Source organism: Hibiscus syriacus, unplaced genomic scaffold (genome assembly GCF_006381635.1).
Source record: "Hibiscus syriacus cultivar Baekdansim isolate YM2019G1 unplaced genomic scaffold, ASM638163v2 tig00009013_pilon, whole genome shotgun sequence".
Classification (NCBI taxonomy): Eukaryota; Viridiplantae; Streptophyta; class Magnoliopsida; order Malvales; family Malvaceae; genus Hibiscus; species Hibiscus syriacus.
In genome coordinates, this window is record NW_024062182.1 from 141,324 (window position 1) to 154,789 (window position 13,466).

At 29.8% G+C, this 13,466-nt stretch overlaps 1 protein-coding gene across 1 annotated transcript; it reads left to right on the top strand.

The window, feature by feature from the left end:
• The first annotated feature begins 4,486 nt into the window (after positions 1–4,486).
• On the top strand, positions 4,487–6,018 carry LOC120203024 (polygalacturonase-like). The gene is made up of 4 exons (XM_039203388.1): positions 4,487–4,644; positions 4,725–5,033; positions 5,135–5,650; positions 5,728–6,018. The coding sequence occupies exons 1-4, from the start codon at positions 4,504–4,506 to the stop codon at positions 5,986–5,988; spliced, it is 1,227 nt and encodes a 408-aa protein (XP_039059319.1). The 5' UTR covers positions 4,487–4,503; the 3' UTR covers positions 5,989–6,018.
• The last annotated feature ends 7,448 nt before the right edge of the window (positions 6,019–13,466 follow it).

Below are 13,466 nucleotides of genomic sequence, written 5' to 3' on the forward strand. Positions count from 1 at the left end.
AGAGAATAGTATGAATTCGAGGGCATAAATAAGGATACATAAGTTATATAGAGAAGATTGATAAATTAAAGGAAACTATGGTTTATGTATTAAAGTGAAGAGCTACAAAGTGTTATTAAAGAGTATTGTGGAAGTCATGAGAAATTGAACTAAATAAATAGATGGTTTATGTGAATAAAAAGAGAAAATGATATAAAATAAGTTATGAAATTATAGGAATATAGAAGATAAGTCGAGAGATGTAGGGAAATAGAAATAGATGTTTATTAAGGGTCATAGGAGAACAAATATATGTAATATGATAATGAAATATAAGACTATGTGGATACATGGTTATGAGATAAAATATGTAATAATAGGAAAATATGATGAAAGTGAGTTTATAAGAAGTGATATGAACTAGGTAAACATGGGTAACAGTATATGCATAATGGAAACATGAGTTGGACAAGCACCTAGTGGTATGATTTATTATGAGAATTAGTATAATGGAGCTATATGAAAAGATTATAATGAATATATGAAATTGAATTAAGTAAAGAGATTAAATTAGTACCTAAATAAAAATACTATTAAATGATATATGTTTATAAATACGGCATAATTTATAATCTAAGGAAATACAAAGAAATAGAGCATAAGGTAGATAATATGATATCCGTTATTATATATCTATATGATATATGTCATCAGGTAATATGAAAGGACTCTGAAAATTGATATAAGCTATGAGAAAGTGTTCTAGGTGTTTCTATGTGTTATATGAAGCATATATGATCATATATGAACAAGATATGATATGTATGTTTATATGAATATCTGAGAAATGATCTAAGCTATATGATATGATATATGTGATTATGTGCACTTTGTGATATATGTTATATGATATGGATCTATGTAACTACGTGAGAAAGTATATAAGCTATGTGACATGTAAATGTGACTCATATGAAAATGTTCTATGAGTAATTGAACTATGTGTTATGTGAAATGATAAGTATAAAAGAAAATGCCCATGTTATATGTCTTGAGAGTTAGGGGTATAGTTGGCATGCCAAGAGTTGAGGGTCTACGCGGTCCTTCGGGACATATATGTATTCTTTGGAACATGTGTGAAGTCTGGTGAGACACATACTTGATCCCTAGTATATATATATGATTCTTAAGGAATGATATGTAGTCCTTATGGACATTATTATATGGCACTCCGGTGCAATTCTACGCGGCACTCCGGTGCAATTCTACGCGGCACTCCGGTGCAATTCTACGTGGCACTTCGGTGCAATTATACGAGCTGTGGTGACAGCATAGTGCACAACCTCTATAGACTCACATATCTATAGTTCTCACATGTGTACATGGGTTTTAAAAAGAGAACATAATTTGATATAATGATATGTGTATTTTTCGTGACATGGTAGAAGTGCATATATGTCTTGGTGATATGAGAACAATGTATGTGATATATGTATATGATTTGTGATATGATGTGTGCATGATATGATATATGTGTGATAGGGGTTATGGTATCTGTTACATAATATGCATGAATATATGTTGATGTATATGTAAATGAGTTGTATAATTTGATAGCATAAAACAGTCATGCATGATTAGTGGGTATGAATTCCATTAGATGTGTTTTCTTTATGCCTCACTAAGTCTTCGACTTAGCGTGTGATTGTTTCACACGTAGGTTTCGAGAAGAGTAAAGAGTAATGCGGAGCAAGACATGTCAGTTCTCCTTACCAAATGTCAGATCAGAAAATATATGTACTGTATATAGAGTGTAGTTGGCATGTAGTCTAAATATATAAATTGTATGAACTCTGATATATATTTTGTAAATGTTTTGAATAAGTTAAATGTTATCAAAGTTTTTAAATTACTCACTATTTTATACGAATAAATGTTTGAAAATTCAATGTGACACTTCGGACTCGTATCCGGATCGGATACGGGTTGGGGGTGTTACAGATTGACTGTTCAAATTTTTTATCATATGATCTTCATGGTTCACCGTACGATGGGCCTAAAATTGGACTATATTGGTTGACTCGTCATTCTCTCTTAATCCACCGTTCAGATTGGCCGCTCGTCCACCAGAACTATATCACGTCAGTTCGTCCGTTAAGTTTTTAACGGTAGGGGTACTAAAATAAAATAAAAACTAAACGCAAGGTGTGATTTAAAAAAATGAAAGGTTAAGTATTAAAATGAACCAAAACTAATGGTTTAGGTACTAAACACGCAGTTTACCCAATTTTCAAATAGCTAACTTGGTATTGAATTAGTTAAAATTAAATTAATTGAATTTTATTTATTTATTTTCTAATTAAATTAATTTTTTTTAAATTGAACAAAATAAAATTCAGTTAATTCAATCATTTTTTTTGAATTAATTAGAATTTATTGTATATTTTTAGCTTGACTAATTTGAGTTTAATAAATGAATTTTTTTCATCTTGGTTAAATTTTGATAGGATCTTAAAAGTTTAATGGGTCTTCTTTGATTAAGAGATTGTTAGGTTTTGATTGTTAATTGGTTTGAGCTTAATATATAAATATTATTTTAGGTTAATTCGATTAATTAAACAATTTTGAACTAAATTAACTAATAATCGGACTTTAAAAAGATTTTAATTATTATCGATCTAACATCTAATTACCTAACTGATTAACCGAACTAACTTTTGATTCAGTCAAATGATTTGATTGAAATAGAACAATGGACAGTCCTAAAAATTAATATAACATGATGATTTAGGATGCAATTGAAAAATCTCCAATTTAATTTTTTATCCAAATATCACCTCAAAATCTAAAATAATACATGTTTGAGATTATTTCTCATATTGGCATCCTTTTATGTCAAGTAAGATAAAGACATGTCACATTAGTAAGAAGCACTCTTTAGAAGACATATTAATTTTAAGTTGTCAAATATAAATCCTAAACTTGAATAAACAATGTTTAAACTCTATCAATTGTTAGCTTATGAAATACTCGAGATTTTGGTATAAAAAATTATCATTATCTGTGGTCAAAGTAGAAAGTTGGAAGAAATCAAAGATTAAAAGGGTAATTTTTAAAAATAAGGTATTTTGAACCCGTCAATTAATAGTTCAACACCAAGAATGATGTTTTCGTGAGAATTATAATTTTTATCTAAAATTTATGTTAAAAGCTATAAAGTAATAAAGTCTGAAAGAAAATCGGATAATCAGATCTAATCGGAATTTAATTTTTTTTTGAAGGATGATATATAAAGGTTTTAAGTATTATTTCCAAATTTTATAACAGTGAAATTTAATGTGGATCATTGGAATTGAAGTCAATTTTACATATTTAGCTTAAATTGAAAAATTTAGTGACTAAACTGTAGTTTTTGAAAATTTTCAAGGGAAAAGGTGGAAAGTGGATTTTTAATATTATTTTAAAAAAAAATAGGTATCATTTGAAAAAATTTCAAATATATTATCTAATTTTGAATAAAATATATATTTTTTTACAAAATTGGCTCTTGTTTACCAACTTTTTTAACTTCTAATGAAATTGGTTATATTTTGATTCATGTCTCTTCATTTAATTTCATAAATTAATATTTAATTTTTAGGACATCTTATAAATATTATTTGTTTATGAAAGTCATATCTGAAATGTCTTATCATATAATAAATAGAAATGAATGTGTCATAAAAACTTTATCTAACAAATTTGTAGTTTTGATGACATCGGTGCCTTCAAAATGGATAATTATCAAGAATATATTTATTACGGAAAAACTTACAGCATGTTGTAACTTGCAAGTTCTTTTACTCTTCGTACATTTTAAATTTAGTCATCCTAATTTTGTTTTATGAAATTAGGTAATTGTTCAAATTGGAATATGTAGTTGGACGTTTTAAACTCTACTTCACCATACCTAGGGTAATGTCAATTCCATATAATTAAATTATAACATTTTAATTTGACACAATCACTATGTCGATTGAAAATTTTAAATCAAACACTTGCAGGAAGTAATTTTCACTTTCTTTTACAGATGATTAAATTTCAAAGTCTTTAGGAGTACGAGACATATTTCAGAACCAAAAATTAATTATATGAACAAACAATTTTTATCAAGAAAATATTAATTAAAGTTTTTTTAGGAGCTAAATATTATACATGTTTACGGTTATATTGGATCATGTCCCAATTTAGTTCTAGTACACCTTTTTTAAGTAATATTCGTAAAATACTTTTATTTAATTCACAAGATTCAAGTTTGCAAACAAACTAACCAAAAATTTATCTAGCCATGCCAGATGTACAAGAAAACACAAGCTAATCGTAGAAAGTAAAGTCTAGCCATATAATTTACACACGTCGGTTAAATTAGAAAAATGTTTGATTGACAATTTTGGTTGGTTGTAATTTTCCCAACCATCTCTATATATTTGAGACTAAACAAAAGGAAAAACCATTCCACCTTCAAGTGAATACAAAGTAAAAGAGATGGCAATAAATTTTAATGTTGTTTGTACAATGTCGATAATATTAAATTTATTCCTTACATCCGTGGAAGCTCAAGCAGGTGCACTTGATGTCGTAGCTAAGTTTGGCGCAAAGGCTGACTTGAATACAGATTTGAGTAAGGTAAGCAAAATTATAGCTCACTTTAATACTCTAACGGTGAAAAACATGTATAACTTCTTTATTAATCTATTTTGTTTTAGCCATTGTTGGATGCTTGGAAAGAAGCTTGTGCTTCACCAGCTCCAACAACAATTGTGATTCCTAAAGGGACATATTTATTAAGTCAAGCAACCCTGGAAGGTCCTTGCAAGGCTCCAATTGAGCTTGAAGTTCAAGGCAATATAAAAGCACCAGCTGATCCTAAAGATTTCAAAGAGCCTAAATGGGTTAGCTTTCTTCATGTTGAGAACTTTAAATTGTTTGGTGGAGGAGTTTTCGATGGACAAGGGACCGCTGCTTATAAGAGAGAAGGTTGCGAAAAACACGACTTCTGCAGTAACCTCCCCATCGTAAGGTTTCTTACATTCCACAAGAATTAGATATCATTTTTAATAGTTATAACTAATACATATTTTTTTCTCGTGACTCTTTTAACTCCGAAATTAAATAGAATATCAGGCTTGATTTTTTGACCAATGCAATGATACAAGATATAACTATTAGAGATAGCAAACAGTTCCACGTAAATCTTTTGGGATGCAAAAACATTACTCTCGAACATGTCACTGTATCTGCACCTGAAGATAGCCCAAACACGGATGGGATTCACATCGGAAGATCAGAAGGGGTTAAAATTATAAACACGGATATCAAAACTGGTGATGATTGTATTTCAATTGGGGATGGTTCCAAAAATCTGGACATCACAGGAGTAACTTGTGGACCCGGACACGGCATCAGTATCGGTAGTCTTGGAAAGTTTGCAAATGAAGAACCAGTTGAAGGAATTAAAGTATCCAAGTGCACCCTGACTAATACTTCGAATGGTGTTAGAATCAAGACTTGGGCAGGTGAATTTCCTGGCACTGTATCGGATATTCATTTCGAGGATATCACCGTGACGAATGTTAGTTGCCCCGTCCTAATTGACCAGAAATACTGCCCATGGAATAAATGCAAAATGAATGTATGTACATACTTATCAAATACGCAATACAATTAAAATATTTAATCAATCATCTAACTAGTAGATTGATCTTGCAGGCAGAATCAAATGTTAAACTAAGCAACATCAGCTTCAAGAACATTCATGGTACGGCTGCGCTTCCAGAAGTTGTCAAACTCGTTTGCAGTGGTACTTTTCCTTGTGAAAATATAGAACTCGCCGACATTGACATTACGTTTAATGGACCGAATGGACCTGCCAAATCCGAATGTAAAAATGTTAAACCAAAAATTACTGGCAAACAAAATCCGGCTGCATGTTCTACTCCTGTACCAGAAAACCCTACCCCTACGGTTTAAGTGTTGGCTTGCAATAAAAAAAAAGTGAGCATCCATTCATATTATTTCTAAGTTATTAAGAAATGTTTATTTTATTTTTTTTAAAGAAAATATACGTTAAAATAAAGAGAAACAATATGTATGTGGTAACATTTTAAGTATTTTGACTTATTCGTTTCAGATGCGTGCACTACACTTGAACGTACACGATATTTATCTTTATTTCAAGTAAAAATGCTAAGCAATCATCATTAAAGCTATATAAAACTACACGAGGTGTCAAACATACAAAGTTTACTTATTCAAACTATTTATCAAATCCGTTTCAAAATTCCAATAAAATATTGAAGTCTCAAAGACGTACTACTCTAACGCTTACTCCGGGTGTGAGTCCGATTTTTCTTTTTTTAAATTTTATTAAACTATTTTGAAGATTAACGTTGAAAAATGAAATACATAATTTTGAGCCTTGAGGTTAGACTTTTGTTTATTTTACATGTGCAAGGCAATAAAACAAAATATGGTTTGAGTATGTTAAAATTTGTCAACTCAACTATTCATTTTTAATTAAATATCAAACAATTAATTCCAATTTTTAATATTATTTTTTTAAAAAAAAATATGTCTCGTTTGAATATATTTCAAATATATTATCTAATTTTGAATAAAATATATTTTTACAAAATTGGCTCTTGTATGCCAACTTTTTAACTTCTAATGAAATTGGTTATATTTTGATTCATGTCTCTTCATTTAATTTCATAAATTAATATTTAATTTTTAGGGCATCTTATAAAAATATTATTTGTTTATGAAAGTCATATATGAAATGTCTTATCATAAAATAAGTAGAAAAAATGTGTCATAAAAACTTTTTCTAACAAATTTGTAGCTTTGATGTCATCGTTGCCTTCAAAATGGATAATTATCAAGAATATATTTATTATGGAAAAGCTTACAATACGTTGTAACTTGTAAGTTCTTGTAATCTTCTTACATTTTAAATTTAGTCATCCTAATTTTACTTTTATGAAATTAGGTAATTGTTCAAATTAGAATATGTACTTGGACGTATTAAACTCTACTTCGCCATACCTATGGTAATGTCAATTCGATGTAATCAAATTATAACATTTTTATATTCATTAAGTCGATTGAAAATTTTAAATCAAACACTCATAGGAAATAATTTTCACTTTCTTTTATAGATGCTTGATAATCTGAGGGACTTACCCTGGTAGCTGTCGATTCATTTATATTAGATTAAGCCAAGTGTATTATGTTTTAATTGAAGAAAAATCAGAAATTTTTAGTTTCTTCCGGCCCCAAAACGTGCACCACCATAGCTACAAGGTAAGAATTTTATTTTTTATTTTTTATTTTTAAGCTTATTCGGCTGATTTTTGGATTAAGCTATTAGATATATAATTAATCCCCTTGAAATTCTCTATCATTTGGTACAAATATTACATGGAGATCATGCTTATATTATGAGTTTGGAAATTATGGTTTATGTAGGATTTGTTGATTTTGAGGATTTGATGAATGTTTTTTATGTTGGAGATTAAATATAAAGCTTGTATGATGATTAAAACTTCTTGAAATTGGTTGAAATTCCATTTGACCATGACCTAGGGTTTTGAGAAAATTGGTATTTAGTTAAATTATGTTAGGGATTTGATTGTTGAAGCCTTGAAATATTGTTTAGAGGTGGAATCCATGCTTGAATCAAGTGAAAATCAATAACCCTAACCACTATGATATTCGACCCTAAGGAATTAATTAGGGGGAAATTGTGAAAAATTTCCCTAGGCTTAGGAATGATGTTTGAAAGGTTCTACAAGCTTTAGAAAGTTATTTGATCTATTTTGTAATTTTATTATAGTTAGGGGACCTATTCAACAATTATGGAAAAATATGGTGTTTATGTGAAAATGTTAGAAAGATGATGCACTACGCTGGAATTGAAAGTTAGAATATTGAATTTGATGTTAGAATGTGAAATTTGACTATTTTGGAAAGTTAGCAAATGACAAATATTGAGAAAGTTAGTGACTTAAGTGGTAATAGTGGAGGTTTTGAGGTATTGGGCTGAAAAGTAGATGCTGGAAATTTAATTAAGTTGTTTGAAACTTGAATTGAAGCTAAAAGGCAAGGGACTATTTGGAATAAAATGGAAAGTTGATATAAATTCTAAAAGAATTCATAAATGGTAGTTAAAATAGAAAGTTGAAAAATGTAATGTGAAGTTTGGATAAAAATGAATTTATTGGTCAAATTGAAGTATTAAGGTCAACATTGATGATGTGATATGAAATTTGTATCGAATGAGCATCGAAATGTTTTTAGGAATTTATTTTCTATTGTGTGTGTCTATGTTAGTAAGATTCTAACATATGGTTTGAAATGTACATGTTATGTAAATGGTGTTCATTTAGATTATGATTGAAATCAAGATCAAGCGATTTTAAAGCTAATGAGAAGCTTAAGAACATAATATAAAGTGGTAGGAAGGTTTACAAGCTAAGGGCACATGGTGCGTGTGTAATATCCGCAATGCCGGGTTAGTGACTAAATTGAAAAGTTTCAGAATTTGATGACCAAAGTAGAAGAATGAAATAATTCAATGATTATTGGAATATATAATGAAGGTTATTTAGTAATTATTAAAGGAAATTAAGGGTACTATGGTCTTTTCCTTTAAAAGATATTTTCCCCTTTTATAAGAGTGAAAAACGTGGGAAGAGAACTATCTGGAAGCTTTCTTCTTCTTGCTTTCTCTTCTTCACGTGGGGCTTAGCTACAATAGGTAAGTTTAATTTCAGTTGGTTAATTCTTGAGTTTTAAGCTTAGTTTTGATTCTTTGGGTATTAAATAAGCTTAAGGAAAGCTTATATGGGATTTAAACAATAAGATAAAGGAATTAAGAAGGAATTTGTAATATGAGTTTTAAGATGAAATTTTGATATAGTATGGTTGTTGAAGTTTTATGGATGAATTTGACTTGTCATCAATCTAATTAAGAAGTATGAAGTGTTAGAATTGGAATTAGAACACATTGAAAATTTAGTGTGATTCTTGAATGCCATGTAAATGATGGAATGTTGGGTTTAAAGAAGTGATTATGGAATAGAAATGAGTTTAAATATGTGTATGGAAGTTAGGAATATTAAAGGAAGTAAAATATGAAGGTTTAAGCTGAAATGAAGTGAATTTCGAGCTCAAAAATGTGATTTCTGGGCAAGGGGAATCGGTACCCATTCAAGGGGAACCAATACCCCCTCAAGCGAACCAGAATTACAGAATGTCAAGGGGGAACCGATACCCCCACAGGAGGGAACCGATTCCCCCCTAAAGGAAAATTGTAAATATTGGTTTAATAAGTTCGTTTAAGTTGCTAGTATCTAACTACAAGGTGTAGGTATCTAATGATTGCCTCAAAATGTACATTTATGTAGATTCTACGCATAAAGCAATTCCGGAACATTTGGCAAGTAAGATCGATCAAGGGAAAGATAAGAGATTGGAATTGACTAGTGAGGCCAAGGTAAGTGCATACTAGTGACATGTAGTGTTTAATGGAAATAAGACTTGCGATGAGTCTATTTCCTAGAGTAATATGCATGAAGTCATAGACATGATTATGTGTTGGTTATAACTATATGTGATTATATGTATTACATTGATTGTATGTATGCATGACTAAAGATAATAATATGCTTTGTATATGCTATATGATTTATGTAAGATTTTATTATGTAATAATGGAAGAACATGGAATAAGTTATATGATAGAGTTATAAGAAATGAAATGAACATGAGAGAATAAGATAATCAAGTATAAGTCATATGATATGGTATAAGTGATTATACGAGAAATGTTAGGAGACTCTAAGAGAATAGTATGAATTCGGGGGCATAAATAAGGATACATAAGTTATATAGAGAAGATTGATAAATTAAAGGAAACTATGGTTTATGTATTAAAGCGAAGAGCTACAAAGTTTTATTAAAGAGTATTGTGGAAGTCATGAGAAATTGAACTAAATAAATAGATGGTTTATATGAGTGAAAAGGGAAAATGATATAAAATAAGTTATGAAATTATAGGAATATAGAAGATAAGTCGAGAGATGTAGGGAAATATAAATAGATGTTTATTAAGAGTCATAAGAGAACAAATATATGTAATATGATAATGAAATATAAGACTATGTGGATACATGGTTATGAGATAAAATATGTAATAATAGGAAAATATGATGAAAGTGAGTTTATAAGAAGTGATATGAACTAGGTAAACATGGGTAACAGTATATGCATAATGGAAACATGAGTTGGACAAGTACATAGTGGTATGATTTATTATGAGAATTAGTATAATAGAGCTATATGAAAAGATTATAATGAATATATAAAATTGAATTAAGTAAAGAGATTAAATTAGTACCTAAATAAAAATACTATTAAATGATATATGTTTAGAAATACGACATAATTTATAATCTAAGGGAACACAAAGAAATGGAGCATAAGGTAGATAATATGATATCCGTTATTATATATATGTGTGATATATGTCATCAGGTAATATGAAAGGACTCTGAAAATTGATGTAAGCTATGAGAAAGTGTTCTAGGTGTTTCTATGTGTTATATGAAGCATATATGATCATATGTGAACAAGATATGATATGTATGTTTATATGAATATCTGAGAAATGATCTAAGCTATATGATATGATATATGTGATTATGTGCACTTTGGGATATATGTTATATGATATGGATCTATGGAACTACGTGAGAAAGTATATAAGCTATGTGACATGTAAATGTGACTCATATGAAAATATTCTATGAGTAATTGAACTATGTGTTATGTGAAATGATAAGTATAAAAGAAAATGCCCATGTTATGTGTCTTGAGAGCTAGGGGTATAGTTGGCATGCCAAGAGTTGAGGGTCTACGCGGTCCTTCGGGACATATATGTATTCTTTGGAACATGTGTGAAGTCTGGTGAGACACATACTTGATCCTTGGCATATGTATATGATTCTTAAGGAATGATATGTGGTTCTTCGGGACATATATGTATTCTTTGGAACATGTGTGAAGTCTGGTGAGACACATACGTGATCCCTAGTATATGTATATGATTCTTAAGGAATGATATATAGTCCTTATGGACATTATTATATGGCACTACGGTGTAATTCTACGCGGCACTCCGGTGCAATTCTACGTGGCACTTCAGTGTAATTATATGAGCTGTGGTGACAGCATAATGCACAACCTATATAGACTCACATATCTATAGTTCTCACATGTGTACATGGGCTTTGAAAAGATAACATAATTTGATATAATGATATGTGTATTTCTCGTGACACGGTAGAAGTGCATATATGTCTTGGTGATATGAGAACAATGTATGTGATATATGTATATGATTTGTAATATGATGTGTGCATGATATGATATATGTGTGATAGGGGTTATGGTATCTGTTACATAATATACATGAATATATGTTGATGTATATGTAAATGAGTTGTATAATTTGATAGCATAAAACAGTCATGCATGATTAGTGGGTATGAATTCCATTAGATGTGTTTTCTTTATGACTCACTAAGTCATCGACTTAGCGTGTGAGTGTTTCACACGCAGGTTACAGAAAGTGAATATGGAAGCTGTGAGGAGTAATATAGGTCAGCATCTCCCTTACAAGATTTCATATCAGAAAATAGATGAGTTAATTGATTTTTGTTATTTTGAATATAGTTGGCATGTACTAATTGATTGAGTTAAATATGCTCTGATCGATTTTGGTTATTGTGGTCAAATTACGTAACTAAATTGCTTTTACTCTAAGGAAAGTTTTAAATTTTCTTTGAATTTTGTCAAGAGTCAAAGTTTGAAAAGTCAATGTGACACCTCAGACTCGTATCCGGGTCGGGTACGGGTTGGGGGTGTTACATTTAATGGTATCTGTAACATCCCAAACTAGGGGTTAGTGACTAAATTGTAAAGTTTAAGAATTTGATTAATTAAGTAGAAGAATGGAATAATTCAATGATTTATTTGGAAATAATTCCTAAAAGTTGTTAGTAATTATTAAAGTAGATGAAGGGCAAAATGGTCATTGAACAAAGATAATATTAAATATTAATAAATGGGTATTATAATACATGAGATGTATGATTGAAGAGATAAGTTTTAGACTTATCTTCTCCATCTTCTCTCAAACGTGAAGAGCCAAGCTTGCAAAGGTGAGTTTCTTTGTTAGTTGGTTATTTGCTAAATTTATGGTTGGGTTTTGATCATTAGATAATAACTAAGCTTAAGTTATCTTGAGATTGAAAGATAAAGAAGTTATGAAAGATTAAAGAAAATGAGTTTTTAAAGGAAATTCTGGAAAAGAGTTAATAAGAGATTTTTAAGATGGAGTTTGACTTGTCATCAATAAGAATAAGAGATTTATGAAGTTAGAAAAGATTTATAACAAATTTGAAAGTTTAGTAAGATTCTTAATTTTAAGAATCTTGATGAAATATGGAAGATAAATATGATTTATATGGACATAAGTTGGTTTCAATAATGATAGTTGAGTTTAAAGACATGATAAGGGATTGAAATAGAAGAATTGAATGAAGAATTGATGAATTTCGGGCTTGAAATACAATTTCTGGACAAGGTGCATCGATGCACATTCATAAGTGCATCGATGCATTCCTTTAAAAGAAGAACATCGAATGCCTTTGATGCATCGATGCATAGATAATGCATCGATGCATCCTTTTAAAATAATAACATCGAATGCAATCAATGCATCGATGCATAAGGAGTGCATCAATGCATCCCATTAATAATAGAACATCAAATGCAATTAGTGCATCGATGCATAAGATATGCATCGATGCATCTCATTAATAAGGAAACATCGAATGCATTTTATGCACCGATGCACAAGTAGTGCATCGATGCATACCTTCATTGAAAGAGGAAATTGGCTTTTCTCTTAGCCTAAGAAGTGACAGTTTAGAATATATCAATTGGAATATTGATATGAATCTGTGTATTGTTATGTAGAGATAGAACGTGATCCGTTTCGGGACAATTAAGGAATTAGAATCGAATCAAAGCAAAGCTAAGGTGAGTGCAATTTATTTTGTACTTATTTTATTGAATTAACATTGGCTTGCGATGAGCCAGTGATAGAGTTACTATGGTAAGAAGTAACTTCTAAATTGTTATGTGATTACCATGTATGCATTAATACATAGAAATAGATGGATGTTATGTTATATGATTTATATGCTTAAGTGAAAATGCAACATATGATATATGTTATTTGACATGACATGCATGGTTACATGAAAGAAAGCTATGTGACTACATGTATATGTGAAAGAAGCTATAAGCTTATATGCACATGTGATATATGTGATATGAATTACATGAAATGATTTACGTGAATACATGTATATATAATA

Bases quoted from the DNA above. Each gene is read 5' to 3' on its own strand.
- LOC120203024 (XM_039203388.1), top strand. From the start codon at position 4,504: ATGGCAATAAATTTTAATGTTGTTTGTACAATGTCGATAATATTAAAT. The intron at 5,034-5,134 runs GTAAGGTTTCTT...GAAATTAAATAG, and splicing joins TCTGCAGTAACCTCCCCATC to AATATCAGGCTTGATTTTTT. The intron at 5,651-5,727 runs GTATGTACATAC...TTGATCTTGCAG, and splicing joins GGAATAAATGCAAAATGAAT to GCAGAATCAAATGTTAAACT.